The 16,228-nt window shown below is 48.0% G+C and overlaps 2 protein-coding genes and 1 long non-coding RNA gene across 12 annotated transcripts in view; 1 reads left to right on the forward strand and 2 right to left on the reverse strand.

Annotated features, from left to right (window-relative positions):
- The window catches only part of EIF4G3 (eukaryotic translation initiation factor 4 gamma 3), a 76,340-nt gene extending 75,325 nt beyond the window's left edge, over nt 1-1,015 (reverse strand). For 3 of the 5 annotated variants that reach the window (XM_083453627.1, XM_083453624.1, XM_083453586.1), the window contains exon 1: nt 870-1,015. The gene's annotated coding sequence lies outside the window, so the exon portion shown is untranslated. The remainder of the gene's footprint in view (nt 1-869) is intronic. The other 2 variants (XM_083453629.1, XM_083453628.1) reach the window with 1 other exon arrangement.
- An 8,523-nt stretch (nt 1,016-9,538) lies between these two features.
- LOC310683996 lies at nt 9,539-13,419 on the forward strand. Its single transcript, XR_014514636.1, has 2 exons — nt 9,539-9,663; nt 9,826-13,419. It is a non-coding gene; the product is annotated as an uncharacterized lncRNA (long non-coding RNA).
- The window catches only part of ECE1 (endothelin converting enzyme 1), a 73,551-nt gene continuing 67,839 nt past the window's right edge, over nt 10,517-16,228 (reverse strand). For all 6 annotated transcript variants that reach the window (XR_014514471.1, XM_083453888.1, XM_083453891.1 and 3 more), the window contains 2 exons: nt 15,727-15,822; nt 10,517-14,179 (listed from right to left, as the gene is read on the reverse strand). Coding sequence is in view for 5 of the 6 variants with exons in the window: in XM_083453888.1 (XP_083310014.1) it covers nt 14,003-14,179; nt 15,727-15,822 (273 nt within the window). In the remaining variant the exon portion in view is untranslated. The remainder of the gene's footprint in view (nt 14,180-15,726; nt 15,823-16,228) is intronic.

Consider the following 16,228-nt stretch of genomic DNA (forward strand, 5'->3'; position numbering starts at 1 on the left):
AAATGCTGGCCCTTTCACCGAGAGGCTCAGCCAGGCAAGAGTGTGTGGGAGAGGACCCTCCTTTCTAACAGAGAAATAAAGAGGGTGGGCATGTGTAATATCATCCCCCACCACCCATATTTCATATGCTGAGGGGCCTCCGGTAGAGAAGAGGTTTGTCCTCTTGCCTACACAAGTTTGGGTCCTGCTCCTTCCCCCAGTTCACCTCTGAGGTACACACAACACATTCATCCTGAAACTGTCTGATGGACAGCTCCGTCCTCCCCACCTACCCCTGACACACACACACAAACCACTCCATGCTGCCTCCATCCTTAAGGGAAGAGATCTGACCTCCCCACACCTTATTCTAATCTCCTTCCCCCTACATTCTCTCTAGTGCCCCCTTTTCTTTCCCCTGCACACTCATCCATCTTTAGCAGCAGCTCCTTGACGACCCCTTAGAGGAGATGCTCCTGTTCCCTTTTTCCTTCCATCTACACGAAATAAGTTCAAGCTCTCCATATATGAAACATACACACAACACCCAGGCTACACCGTTCCTCGCTTCCAAGTCCCTAAATCCACACATTCCCCCACAGACGGCAAAGTCCTTCTGGCTACACACGGGTTCTTCAAAAGATGACACACCTACCCCTTTTTGTCCCCTCATAAATCCACACATTCCCAGAGAGAGGACACCACACATTCAGACGATCCTCCAGACAAGTGGACCCGTTTTTACATGACTGACACACAGATATTCCCCCCCTCCTCCTAAGTCCACACGTTCCTCCTGGCTACACGCGTGCCCCTCATTGGGGGGGAAGGGAGGATGGACGGGTGGATGGAGAAGCGATGCATGCCCCTCCATGGGTGCCAAAGGATACTGCTGGGGCGGCTGTGTCTGGAGAGCCCTGATGCTGGCGGGGTGAGGAGGCGCCGTCGCCGCTCCTACAGCCGGTGCAGCAGCAGCGGCGGCGGCAGCAGCAGGGGACGGCGGCGGTGGCGGCGGCCCGGTTGCTGCCGCTGCTGCTGGAGGCGGCGGCGGGGCAGGAGCAGCAGCGGGAGGCGGCGGCCCTCCGGGCCCTACCCCTCCACCAGAGGGGGTCCCCGGGGTCGTGGCCGCTCCCGCCGCCGCCGCCGCGCCGGGCTTGAGGGCCGCCTTCTGCGGTAAGCTCATGGCCAAGCGGAGCCACCACCAGGCCGGCGGCGGCGGGGCGGCCGCCGCCGCTGCCTGAGGGGGCGGGGAGCGGCGGGGCGGCGGCGGCGGCGGGGGCAGCCCGGCGGGCCAGCACCCCCGGCCGGTCTCCGTGACAACGCGGCCGGCCTGCTCCCTCCGCCGCCGCCTCCCTCAAGTGCTGCCGCGCCGCTGCCGCCGCCGCCTCCCGCCGCCGCTGCTCTTCTTCGCCCGGCCGGCTCCTGCGGCTGCTTGCCTGCCTGCTCGGCTGGCGAAGGGTCGGGCGGGGGCCGCTCAGGCCGCGCCGCCGCTCATAGGGCCGCCGCCCTCGGCGGGTTTCGGTGCCCCTGGCCCCGGCGGAGCGGCTCCCGGGCGTCGGGCGGGTGTCGGGCGGGCGATGCCGGCGGATTCTCCTCACGGACGGAGCGGAGCATCCAACATGGCGCTGGCGGCCGCCTCCAGCAGTCCGGCAGGACGACGACGGGCGACGAAGGAGGGCGCTCGGCTGCTCGGCAAGCTCCGGAAGCGCTCGGCTCCTCCGGCTGCCACAGCAGCGTCGCGGGTCGCGGGTCGCGCTGGGGTGGGGGGGGGGGAGGGGGAGGCGCCCGCGCGCTGTAGGCTTCCGAGCTCGGGTATCTTCGGGGAAGCCGACTCCGGCCGCTCTGTTCGTACGTCGCTCGCCCGCTCGTGCCGAGCCACATCGGCTGCTCGGGAAGGTTCGGAAAGCCGGCGCTCCTCGCCAGCCTCTCTGCTTCGGAGGCGTCCAACCCCCGGTGGTACCCTAAAGGCAGCACTTTAGGGCAGGTCCAGACTCCCGCCCATGCAGCAGAGCTGCATTTCATTTCATTTCATTTGATTTTTTGCTGCTGCTGCTGCTATTATTATTACAGACCCTCCAAGTGTCCCTAATTTCCATTGGCAGTAGTTGATTTACAGAAGCCATCCCAGTTTCTGATTTAATTCTGGAATGTCCCGCTTTGCCTTAGGTCAGGCATCCCTATTTTCACCAGATAAATGAGTTATACGACCCCCGAGCCAAGGAGATAAGTACCGTATTTTTTGCTCTATAAGACTCACTATTTCCCTCCTAAAAAGTAAGGGGAAATGTGTGTGCGTCTTATGGAGCGAATGCAGGCTGCGCAGCTATCCCAGAAGCCAGAACAGCAAGAGGGATTGCTGCTTTCACTGCACAGCGATCCCTCTTAGAATCCTAGAATCATAGAGTTGGAAGAGACCACAAGGGCCATCGAGTCCAACCCCCTGCCAAGCAGGAAACACCATCAGAGCACTCCTGACATATGGTTGTCAAGCCTCTGCTTAAAGACCTCCAAAGAAGGAGACTCCACCACACTCCTTGGCAGCAAATTCCACTGTCGAACAGCTTTCACTGCGCAGCAATCCCTCTTGCTGTTCTGGCTTCTGAGATTCAGAATATATTTTTTTCTTGTTTTCCTCCTCCAAAAACTATGTGCGTCTTGTGGTCTGGTGCGTCTTATAGAGCGAAAAATACGGTAACTATACATCCTCTAGAAGACGTCTGAAGGAAGCCCTTTATACGTAGAACTGTAGAGCTGGAAGGGACTGCGAGGGTCATCTAGTCCAACCCCCTGCAATGCAGGAATCTTTCACCCAATGTGGAGCTTGAACCCACAGCCCTGAAATCAACAGTCAGATTTATTTATTTTTAATGTTTAATGTTTTATTCTGTTTTTATATATGTTGGAAGCTGCCTGGAGTGGCTGGGGAAACCCAGTCGGATAGGTGGGCTATAAATAATAAAATGATGATAATGGGATATTTTGATCAGATAAATATTGGAGGTTATGTTAAATAAGGATAGAACTTTCTTTATGTATACAACAACAGCAGCAAGAATACTCATCGTGAAATATTGGAAGACATAAGATTTACCCACCAGGGATGAACGGCAGATGAAGTTGATGGACTACATGGAATTGGCGGAAATGATTGGCAGAATCCGAGACCAGGGAGAAGAGTCGGCGGAAGAAGACTGGAAAAAGTTTAAAGACTATTTACAGAAATACTGTAAAATTAGTGAATGTTAGAAAAATGTTGGAATGAAGTTATATGGCTTTAGTAGAAATGTTATAAGGAACTAAGTATAAATAGCATTATTATAGCATTAAAGGGAAAAATAAGGTTAGAAAGTGTTAAGATAATTACGGATAGAAAACAGAGGAAGATGGAAAGGAATTGCTGAAACAATAGAAGTGGAATACAAAAAGGGAGGTGTGAGGAGGTCGTGGAAATTAGTGAAAGAAAGACAAGATATTGAAATTGGATTGTGTTTTAAATGGGTTTTGTTTTGTTTTGTTAGTTGTATGCTAGTGTTTTGTAGTGTTTTTTTGTATTGTATTGTATTTTTGTATGTTGTTTCTTTTTTGGTTTTTTGTAGTTTGTGTTCAATTTGTTGGAAAACTAATAAATATTTTATATATATATATATATATATATATATATATATATATATTATTACTGCCAGTTTCTTATCCAGCCTTCACCCTAAGGTCCCAGAGCAGGTGACAACAATTAAAACAACACTACATGGCATTTAAAAACCATTTCAAACAATTTAAAAACTACAAAAATAAAGTGGATCCAATTAAGACAGAGCAGTGGTCCTTCTAGCTCACTAAGGTTGATGCTGACTGGCAGTAGCTCCAGATGGTTTCAGGGTGGAGGTGGTTGCTCAGCCCTACTTAGGGATGCTCCCTGGGATTGAAAGTGGGACCCTCTGCATGCAAGAGGAAATGCTTGACCAGGGAGCTTCCCAAATGATGATTTCATGTGCTACCTCCAAGATCAGATGCAGCGCACTGCTAGGCAAGATGCTCCCACTTTGGCCTGATCCAAAGAAATACACGTCACCCTCTAAGAGGGAGCCCCCACCATGCCCGCTAAGACCATTAAGTCTAGAATTTAAAATTACCTTTAGTACCTCTCTGTCCATTGAATCTGGTAATCTGCTGAACAGGCAATGTAGATTTTGTGCTCCCATATCGGACTCTACAGCCACAGCAGGCACTGCAACCTCCCAACGGCTTGACTTCACCCCCAAAGGGACATTGCATCCCGAGACAGAAAGATGCCAACCAGATAACATCTGAAAGGGAGCCATTATATGTCAGAACTGGAGCTCGGGTTAAACCCCAGGAGCAGTTCAGAAAGCCCAGCTGTTCCTCCTTTAAATATGTGATACTGTAATGGATAAATATATAACCTGTGAACATGCACAGAGTGCATTTCCTTAGTGTCCCAGTAACCACAGCAACCCTCCCCTGGGATGAGAAGGGAGAATTAAGTGACTGGAGTTGGGGTCTGGCCCCAAAGGCAAGACCAGGGTCAAATCTTTGATCTGTTTTTGACTGTATGACTCATTCAGTCCTGGAAGCTGGAATAGGAAATAATGCCTCTCCACAGATGGAGCGCGACTTTCTCTGGCACCGGACACTCCACATGCATCAGGTAATTGCAATAGTTGGTGAAGGCGTGTGAGATACCACAGGAGCCGTCACTGAACAGGTCTCCTCCAGATGTTTTGTACTACAGCTCCCATCAGCCCCAGCCAGCACATGATGGGAGTTGTAGTCCAAAACATCTGCTCCCTGAAGGTTGCAGTAGGTCAAGAAACCAGAGGACAAAACAGGAGGGGGGGGGCTAGACCTGGAAAAACTTGACCCTCCCCCATTCCCAAGTAACTGCTGACTGTGGGTGATCAGAGACAGCCTTAAGTTCGCAATACACCTCAGGGTTTAATTAATACCTTCTCCTTAACTCTCTTTCCACAACAACACAATTCCACCCTGAATTAACTTGGTCCAGTTGTCATTTTATCCTCCCCAACTGCAGCCTGCCCAAACCTCGTGCACTGCAGATGTTATGGACTGTAATTCCCACGCACCCCCAGAGCATAAGGGTGTCATCCAAGACTTCTGGAGGACACTATGTTGAGAAAGATTTCCCATTCTATTGAAGGTAAACGTCCATTACTAAACATAGAATCATAGAATCATAGAGTTGGAAGAGACCACAAGGGCCATCGAGTCCAACCCCCTGCCAAGCAGGAAACACCATCAGAGCACTCCTGACATATGGTTGTCAAGCCTCTGCTTAAAGACCTCCAAAGAAGGAGACTCCACCACACTCCTTGGCAGCAAATTCCACTGTCAAACAGCTCTTACTGTCAGGAAGTTCTTCCTAATGTTTAGGTGGAATCTTCTTTCTTGTAGTTTGGATTCATTGCTCCGTGTCCGCTTCTCTGGAGCAGCAGAAAACAACCTTTCTCCCTCCTCTATGTGACATCCTTTTATATATTTGAACATGGCTATCATATCACCCCTTAACCTCCTCTTCTCCAGGCATTAACCTCCTCTTCTCCAGGCAATCCCACATTCCTTCCCTGTTGTACCTTCAACCGCCGTCTTCCTTCTCTCTGCATCTGATTTCAGGGCAGAAGCCTCCCTTGTCATTCCCCTGTACACCCTCGACGTCAAAGAAAACAGAGGCCGTTGAATTATTTTCTTAGCTGGATGGTCTAAATTCTAAAGAACAGCAAATGTGGAAAACCAAAACCAGCTTTGGGCATCCATCAGAGTCATGCCTGCTATGAAGTCTTCAGCATCACTGCAGCATGGATTTATTATTTATTTCATTTAAGACAAGTTTATATAGCTTGGTGGCTGCTGGCGTTTTTTTTGCTTTTGTTTAAAACCCACAGCATGGTTTACACAAAAGAATAAAACGATGAAATCATCAGTAAATAAAGCTGAAGACCAATTGTTTCGAACCTTCAAAGCAGAATGACAATCTACAATAAACTAAAAACCAGATTAAAATGCATGTAAACGTTCCACATGCCTGCTTAGGCATGCTTAAACAAAGTGCTAAAAAATACTGCCGTGACAATAGGGAGGGAATTCCAAAAGAGTGGGTGCTGCCACACTATAATTTTGATTTCTTACAAATGTGCAACGAGTGTCATGTGCCAGTTCTGCAGATTGAAGTCGTCAAATGGGCATTGCATGGGGAAAGGCAATTTGCAGCCTTCGGACCCAAGAAGACCAGAAACACCACTGAGATCTCTGTTTGTTGCCCTCCAGGTTAAGGAGACCAATGGAAGGTATCTCCTCTGCCTGGGCGGCTCAAATCTTGACTTCCTGGCACATCACCATTCGGGGTGGTTAAAGAGATGGGTGCTCCCCTCTCATTTAAAGTCTCTGTGAGCAATGCCAAGGTTTTCTGCATCAGGGCAACTGACAGACAGCAGAAGCTTGCATTTGGAGGCATTCCTTGGCTGCCCTGACCTCTAGTGTTTGCTGCTCGAAATACAAGACAAAGATGAAACCAGAACATCCTGGCATCTCTTAGGGCTGCTCTGGACAGGCACGCATGTTGACACGTGTACAGTGGTACCTCGGGTTACAGATGCTTCAGGTTACAGACTCCGCTAACCCAGAAATGACCAATTTAGGCCTATTAATCTCAGTGGGTCTGGCCTAAATAATACCCCTCCCCCACCATTAGTAATATCCTTTGGCTTCACTGGGTCTTGTCTGAGTAGGACTAGCGTTGGATATAACCCAGGATCATTTTTTGCAGTGGGTCTGCTTTGAATTAATACAGTGGTACCTTGGGTTGCAGATGCTTCAGGCTACAGACTCCACTAACCCAGAAATAGTACCTCAGGTTAAGATCTTTGCTTCAGGATGAGAACAGAAATCGCATGGTGGAGGCGCAGCGGCAGCGGGAGGCCCCATTAGCTAAAGTGGTACCTCAGGTTAAGAACTTTCAGGTTAAGAACGGACCTCCGGAATGAATTAAGTTCTTAACCCGAGGTACCACTCTATTGCATTGGTGCAATAATAGTGCATTTGTTGGCATCCGTCTCCAGGGACAACGGAGTGCATCTCTGGGGGTGAAGCCCAACTCTTGCGTGAGCAGCACCAAAGTGACCTCCCTGGGGCAGAAGCCAGGGCAGCGTGTATCGGTGACGCCCGGTTGCCCTCAGGATTGGGGGGGCCCTTTGCGCATGTGTGTGACATTGCAAGGGGTTGGACTAGATGACCATTGTGGTCCCTCCCAACTCTACGATTCCATGATATCTCAACACTGTACAGGCCAGGGCAGCCCTGAAACCATCATGAGCACAAAGCAGGCTATGGTTGTACAATAAGGGACACATCCTCTGCATTCAAATGTATGAGTCAACGTAGTCAAGATCTGAGGCCTCACTCCAAATCCACTCCAGATTGTATACACTTCCAGAGTTAATGCTAAATACATTACTTCTGGTAAATGAGCCACCATAGCTGCTAAAGGGCCGTGAAAATGTGTGTCCTGGGTTTTTTAGACTCTTCTACCCATGTACTAAGAAGATCAAACCTCTCCATTCTTAAGGAAATCAGCCCCGAGTGCTCACTGGAAGGACAGATCCTGAAGCTGAGGCGCCAATACTTTGGCCACCTCATGAGAAGAGAAGACTCCCTGGAAAAGACCCTGGTGTTGGGAAAGATGGAGGGCACAAGGAGAAGGGGACGGCAGAGAATTTTGTTTCTTTACTTAAAATACTCATATCTCACTTCCCAATTTTAAAAAAAGGGAACTTGAAGGTGGCTTACAAATATTGGCACACAGGGTAGAACCAACATAATAGGAAACAAAACAAAAACAGTTTAATGAAATCTGGGAAAGGTGAGACCAAAATAAGTCAGGAAAAGACCGATAACTTTAACCTGGTGCTTAAGTATGGCACCATTGAGAGGGTATTCTGTAAGGAGGGGCACCACGGTTGAAAAAGGTATACCTGAGCATAGCCAAGGGGGGAAGGCAGGGAAGGGCAGCTGCCCCCACCCATTCAATAAAAATCAACAAAAATACATAACAAACTGAGGTTCTGCACCCCTAACAAAAGACCTGCCCCCATGGTGCTGGAGGAGACTCTTGAGAGTCCCATGGACTGCAAGAAGATCAAAGCTATCCATTCTGAAGGAAATCAGCCCTGAGTGCTCACTGGAAGGACAGATCCTGAAGCTGAGGCTCCAAGACTTTGGCCACCTCATGAGAAAAGAAGACTCCCTGGAAAAGAGCCTGATGTTGGGAAAGATGGAGGGCACAAGGAGAAGGGGACGACAGAGGACGAGATGGGTGGACAGTGTTCTCGAAGCTACTAACATGAGTCTGACCAAACTGCGGGAGGCAGTGGAAGACAGGAGTGCCTGGCATGCTCTGGTCCATGGGGTCACGAAGAGTCGGACACAACTAAATGACTAAACAACAACCCATGTACTATCTGAAACCAAATACATGATTTTTTTTTTTTCAGCTCTCCAACCCCACTATTAAGAAAGGCTGGGTTGACCAGTCCAAGGCCCAACTTTTAGGTAAAGCCAGCTGCAACATTCAGAGTCACTTTGGGACACAAGGCCTGTAGACCACTACCAGCACTGGCTGGCAGTAGTGTTGTTACCATGGCAGCACTGCCCCAGTAGGCCTTCGCTGGGTTCTACAGAGGCCTCTACTCTTTCTTGCCCGAGCCTCCTCCATGCTTGACGAAAGAGACTCCATCTTGGAAGTGCTTCAATTGTGACATTTGTGTGCAAGCCACACCTCAAAACTGTATTTCCTGTAGAGATGCTAAAAAACATTCCCCCGGCCCCAAGATGAAGTGTGAAATTGCCTGCTGGTGTTTTAACCAGGGTGACAACTGAGCAGATGATGCCAGCTGGGTTCACACTAGTGGCTTTTCCATTTTGATATTTCTAAGTCCCCTTTCTTTCCTGTTGGATAATGGACAGGTTTCTTCTTCCTTTTACTTTTACTACTACTACTATTATTATTATTATAACTTTTCAGGTTCACACATTTCACTAATTTTAGAATTTTTTTTTTAAAAAAAGATTGATTTCCTGAAAAAAAAGTGTCAACTCAGAGAAAATGGTTCCACCCCATGGAAGTCAGTAGATGTTTTGGAAAAGCATTCCATAATAACCAAAGCAGATTCCACGCTCCTTCTATTTAAACCATTTCTCTTCTTTGAGTTAATTGATGGCTTGTAGAGTTTCCAGTCTTGCAGCTCTTACCCCTCGGAGTCTTTTGATGGTTTGTAAGACTTCCACGACAACTGAACCTCTATCTACTTCCCTAGCACTTATATGTTTCTCCCCTGTATGAGTTTGTTGATGTTTTGTAAGAAGTCCACTCTGATTGAAGCCATTTCCACACTCATTGCATTCAAATGGTAACTCACTTGTGTGAAACCATTGAATTTTACAATCATTTTGACATTTCAAAACTTGACTTCCTTCCCCCTTTCTGCAGTTCCTTAAATTTATTTTTAATAAATTTATTTATTTTTGCACTTCTAGCAAGACTTATTTACATACCTGCTTCATCTCTTCCTCTTTGCTTAGTTAACTTTCAGGCATCTGCTGGTTACCTTCCTCTTTCAACAAACCTTTTAAATGGAGATCCTCTTCCCAGTCTGTGTAAGTATTGGAATAACTCTTGTTTTTATAGGTGGAATAGGTTTTCTAATGTTTGCATTGTTTTTACATACAAGATTTTCCTTGTTTTATTACACTATATGGAACTGCTTTTAATTGCTTTTACACTTTTATTGCTTTCTCCGTTCTCTGTGTATTTTACAGTCGTGACCTGTCCTGGGCCTTGCTGTGAAGGACGGATAAGAAATTGAACAAAATACACAAGTATAAAAAGACCCCCTAAGGTGGCGTATGAAGAGATCATGAAACAAGATAAACAAGCAGTCTGGGAAAGATTACTAATGATACACATTAGTACCTGCTACTGTTTGTGGATCTGAACCAGCCTTTGTGGACCAAGAGTTGTACCCAATACTAGTCCATGTAATGTAATCTAATGGCCATAACTAGCTGAGGTTCATTAGTTTCGGTGGGTCTGCCCTGACTCTAACCAAACTGGAAACGGCGCAAGGCAATTCTGAAAGGAGAGTATTTGTTTAGTTAAGCAGATCTGGGTTCAAGTCACTGTTCAGTTGTGACATACCAGCCTCTGCCTGGACTGAGAGCAAGGATGAAGAAACCAGAATGGTGAAAAATTCACCTCCTAGAATTCTATTGCTTGTTTCCCAGGTAAGCAGAGACCATTATAAATGGCTAATAGGCAAGAATTTATTATACTGCAGGTTTTAGAGCTTGCGTTTTTTTATTGTGGTAAACTGCTCAAAACTGTTCAATAAGTGTAGATATTTTAATGAACAAATAACAAATAGTGTGAGGGGGAAATAGGAACCTTGGTGGGAGATAGGGGATAGTCAAAAGCAGAGTTAGGGACACACACACACACAAACTCCCAAAATTAATAAAACCCAAGAAAAGCTTTTATTTCAAAATTACAATAATCTCCGAAGATGCAGGGAAGGTGACAACAAAGAACAAATCAGCCAGACCTTATATTCTCCCCCATCCTGTCCATACATAAATACCACAATATTCCTCCCAGACCTTCCCCTAGTCTGAAATAAGTTTGGCCTTGTCTGGCGCGAAGAAAACAATTTCCTAATATTTCCCTTTTTCAGTGGCTACAAGCCTTCCCAGATGCTGAGCAAGCCCCCTTAGGGTATCACAAGCCCTACATTTTTGGTGGTGGTGGTCTTCCTTCTTTCCATTGGGAGGTCTCCCCGCCCCCAGCCCTCTTAAAACATCTGCTGCACCATCTTGAAGCGATCAGCTCGCGTTCTTCTTGGGTCCAATTACTAAAAGCAGATTACACAAATGGAACCATTTTTGCTCTGCAGAGGAGGGATCCAAGAGGAAAACCAGAAGAGGAAGAGAGCAGCCCAAAATGGGAAGGATGGCGGCTGCAGCAGCAGCGGCAGCAGCGGCAGCAGCAGCAGCAGCACTGGGTTCAAGAGCAGGTCTGTGCTCTCACCACACAAAGCGGGGTCTGTTAAGGGGTACAGAACAAAACCCTGGGGTGGTTTTCCTTCTTCGCTCTCCCCTGCACAGGTGATGGAAAGGCACCCTCTCCTTACCTTCAGTGGTGGGAGAAGGCAGCTGAACAAAATGGCATCAAGGGATCAGTGCTCGTCCCAAGCAGCAAAAAAGAGACCACTTTTGGTCACCAGGAAAGGTCTCCGGGGAGAGAGAAAAGGGGGGGGGGAGAAGGGAGACAGACAGACAGGAGCTTGGGGAAATCAGGAAGAGCGTCCAAGGCACCCTTTCCTCAAGTCCAAGATGGCAAGATGTCAGAGGTGGCATGATCAGTACAATACCTGCTGGATCTTTGTTTACTGTGTGCTTGCAGGGCTCATTGTTTGGTGCAGGGCAGGATTTGGCCCAGGAAGAGCATGATGTTGCTGGTGGGAGGATTGCTCCAACATTGTTAAGGCACTAGAAGCGCATGTTGAGAGTAAGGCATTTCCCCACCGCAAAGATAAAGCTCACACTCACTCATTTTCTCAACTCCAGCCCATGTGTTGCAGCAGGGCAGAGTTCAAGCAACCATGTTCCCCACCTGCACATCTGCAAGGCCGCCCACCACAAGACAGACTGAGGACAGGAAGTGGGGACACTGCTGCTGTACCCAGAGCCCCAGAAGCTCAGTGGCTATCCCTTTGCACCCCCAGGTCCTCCTGGAGTCGTGGTACCAAATGATGGACAGCCACTTCCACAGGAAATGAAGAGTGGGGACTCCACAAGCCTACAAAGTTTGGGAGGCTGCGAACCAACTGATCCGTTTCGCCCGTCCTCAGGGCAGGAGGCTCACCAGACAAAGTAAAGACAGACACACAAGCCAAAAATACACGCAAGATGGACTTCTTCAAGAGCAAAAGATGAAGAGAAACCACTAATCACTACGCAAGCATAGTCTTGCTGACTCTTTGGAATGAAGGCATCTCAACTTGTAGTGGAGCTGGGGAGGCCTGGGTTTGCAATTTGCAATACCAGAGCTCTCCCCTCCTCTGTTTAATTCAAGGCATAAGAAAGCTTGCCTAGAAAAGGAGGTACAGCACATCTTCTCTCCCTGCCTGAAGTTCAGCATACGAGTTGGGATTGCAAGGGCTCCTGGCCCCACAGTGTTGCAGGGAGTCTGGAAGGAGAGACGGGCAGCTCACAAGTCCCAGGAAGCTCTGTTTCTTCAAGGAAGTTTGTCTGCAAGCGCGGGAGCATCACTGCCCAAGTCCCACCAGTCGAGGGTTCTCCGAAACCGACCGCCGTATTTCAGTCCAATAAAAAATGGCTTTGTCATGAGGCAGACAGTCTTCTCTGCAGTCCTGACACCTGTCCACAGCTGAAAGCTCCAGGTTTTGTGCCTTTGTCGAGCTGCTGAGCACCCGAGAGTTCACAGTGGTGGAGGGCACTGGTAAAGCAAAAGCAGTTAGATGCCTGCAAGAGTTTGGCTGTGGAGTTTGCTGTCACCACACAAACAGCCAGGATTTGGGGCCTTTTCAAATTCGGTAACCCTTAATTAAGTTATTAAGGCCACAAGGGGGTGGGGGGAGGAAGGGAGAACATGTCAGCTGCAGGTCCGTGGGCCTAACAAGCCTTTAAAATTTCTATTACTTGGGGTTATGTGTACAAATGTCCAGATGATTCGGCTCCAGACTCAATACAGGCATATTCTTTGGCTGAGCAAAGACATACAGTACTTCAGCAAGACTTTCAGGGGCTACTTCTTCAGCGGCACTGAAACTGCCCACGTCAGCTGGGGTCTTGATACACAAGGTACACCATTCGAGGTGCATCTTCGAGTTTGTGATGGGGACATTTCTCTGCAAGGCAGCTCATCTTCCTGGTGCAAAGGCTGCCAACGGTGGCTGGTAGGTTGTGGCATGCTTCTCCTGCTGGAAAATCTCTCAGATTTAGCTTGGAGATTGAAGCCCCAAGCCCCAAAGGCAGCATTTTTAGAAAATGTGGCCTGCTCTGCACCTGGGGCCAGGGCAGAGGTCTGGGATTTCAATTGGGAAAGTCAACAGTGTTGCCAGGAAGGAAAGGGTTTTGGAGAAGCCAGGCCCCAGAATATTTCCCAAGCAAAAAGAGAGTCTGCGTGGAAATGAGCCGCACCCGTTCCTCCTAAGAAGACACTGGGGGTGAGGAGAGATGAGCCATGGGGGAGGTTTGTAGCCTGCCTCTCAGCTTTAAGCAGAATGCCCTTAACCTAGAATTGCACACACACGCAATAAATATACCAGTCCATTCAACTCAATACATTTTCCCTGAACTTTCCAGTGTTCTGCAAGATTAAAAAAAAAATAAAAATTCCGCAGAAATATCTTACAAGTTTTACCATGTGTATGTGAGCGCACAAAACTTATACATATGTATGGACGTGTATGTCTGTCTACAGAGAGGGTTGGCGCTTGTTAGATGTGACCAAAATGGGTTCTCTTTTAAAATTTGGGTGGTTCCCCCTTTTGGGGGGAAAAAATGACGCAAGAACTTCCAAGCCTATGGTGGCGAAGAGCCAGTGCCGCCCCCCGCTGCATATGGGGGGGGGGGGGGAGACAGCACAACCTTATCCCCACCCCAAAGTCAGTGCATCTGAAACACAGACATGCGTGCAGACTTCTGCACTTTTAGCAAAGTGAGAGGCAAAGGGGGACACCGTTGCAATTGGTTCCGGAGTAGAGGACATCTTCACAGTGGGTCAAATGGGGTGGTGCTTTGGGCTGAGGGCTGGGGACCCCTCCCAGCCATCGCAGAGCGCTGAGCTAGTCCCAAGGTCACGGGGCGCCTCTTAGGTGTGGAGGAAGGCTGAGGGCACTCCCTCCTGCTGTGTTTCCCCCGGGGCTGCCCTCCAGTTCATCCCATTCCTTTTCTCTCTCCTCGGCTTTGGGGAACTTCACCAGACCTCGCACTTCCGCTGCGGGTTCATGGGGGAGCCCCGTGGGCACCGGAAGTGCTCCGAGAACTCTGGGGAATTGGAGATGGTCCCGATGACTCGGAAGCGGGAGGGGCTGTGAGAGTCGGTGACCAGTCCTTCATGAGAGCTCTCCGGGGTGCGGACGGAGCACCAGACCTGGAAGGAGAGAGGAATCGCACATCCAGCTAAGTCTTATGCCCCCAGCTCAATTGCAGAGATCACCCACAGAAGTGTTGTTGGTTGTTCCCCAAGTTGGTGAAGCTCGCTTGACAATGATGAGAAACTGAGCCTTTAAGTTTTGTCGGCACAGCCCAGTGGAACTCTCAACCTCTGGAATTTTAGCAGGCGCCTTCAGTGCCAATTTTTTAAATGCCTGCTGAAAACCTTTCTATTCTGCCAGGCCTTTGCAGGCAATTAGGAAGACATCCTTCCACAATGGTTAATTTATGGTCTGCTTTTTTAAACTTTTAAAATATGGTTTTGGTTATATGTTTTTATTATTGTCAACCATGCAGCAGTAGACCTACTGAAATTAATGGGACTGAGTTTGCCATGAGTATTCATTTAAGTGGTTCTACTCTCGAGTAACATCAGCTACCACCCAAGGCATTGTAAGGAGAGAGAACAGCATCTTGGAAATCCTCGAGAATCCCATTATTATCATGGAGAGATGAGCTATTGAAAGGAGGGCAAATTTATGGGAAAGTGTTTATTTGTAAATCACTGGGATGTGAAGTACCACCATAATATTCAACAGGATGTATTATTTCATGTAAATCAGAGTTACTTTTCGGCTCCTGTAAATCTTGAGTTTTAATCCATGCTAAGGGTTGTATCCAACTACAGTGGTACCTCGGGTTAAGAACTTAATTCGTTCCGGAGGTCCGTTCTTAACCTGCAACTGTTCTTAACCTGAGGCACCACTTTAGCTAATGGGGCCTCCCGCTGCCACTGCACCACCGCCGCACGATTTCTGTTCTCATCCTGAAGCAAAGTTCTTCACCTGAGGTACTATTTCTGGGTTAGTGGAGTCTGTAACCTGAAGCGTCTGCAACCCGAGGTACCACTGTATTAATTCAAAGCAGACCCACTGCAAAAAATGACCCTGGGTTATATCCAACGCTAGTCCTACTCAGACAAGACCCAGTGAAGCCAAAGGATATTACTAATGGTGGGGGAGGGGTATTATTTAGGCCAGACCCACTGAGATTAATAGGCCTAAATTGGTCATGCTCCCCAACTTCAATGGGCCTATTCTGAGTAGGAAAAGCATTGGATACAACCAAGGTCATGAAGCAGGGTACAACAGGTTTGCTAACTAGGTAATGATTTATTTGCATTTTTCTTCTAATGACCAAGAATGATCTTGAGGTCTTGGAGGGCACAGAAGACAGCCTCCAACTAATTCCAGGCTTGGGTTACAACAATATAAAATACAGCATGAATAAACTGTTCAACATGCACAAAAATAGGATGGGTCCTAAAAATATACATGTTCTTTTTTCTTGGAAATCAATAAAAAAATTATATATATATATATATATATATATATATATATATATATATCCATACATCTCAGGTGTCAAGAGGCCTGCATATAGTTAGTCAAAGCCTTCTCTGTCTGCAGCATCAAACCCAGAGACAAAACATAGCCCAGGCATGCCGTCATCCACCCACCTCCAAAATGGGACACTCAGACCTACCTGGGCAAACCCCACAAAGAAGAGCTGGTAGTTGGTGAGGCCCAGCGTGGGCAAAGTCTCCTCTTCTCCATTTTTCCTCAACCAGTTCTGATAAGCCTGGAAGATGAGGAGGGAAAAGCGAATCAAAACAGGATGCCATAGAGCTGGAGAAGGCTCAGGTAAGCACAGCCAAAACGATCAAAGGGTTGGAGCAAGTTCCCTGGGAGGAAAGGGATAACACCCGCTTTATTGGGGCGGGGGGGGGGGGCGTAGAAAAAAGGGAGAGCAACAGGGGGCATGATACAATTACTCATAGAGTGGAGAAAGTGGATCTCGTAGCGCTAGGACTCAGGGCCACCCAAGGAAACAGAATACCTGAAGGTTCAGGAAGAAATGACTTTTTCGCAAGTTTGAAACTATGGAACTCACTGCTGCAGGAGGCAGGGATGGCCACTGACTTGGAGGGTTAGATGATTAGATAAATTCATGGAATAAAAAAGGTAAAGGTACCCCTGCCCATACA

Source organism: Podarcis tiliguerta, assembly GCF_965153285.1.
Source record: "Podarcis tiliguerta genome assembly, chromosome: 8".
NCBI lineage: Eukaryota > Metazoa > Chordata > Lepidosauria > Squamata > Lacertidae > Podarcis > Podarcis tiliguerta.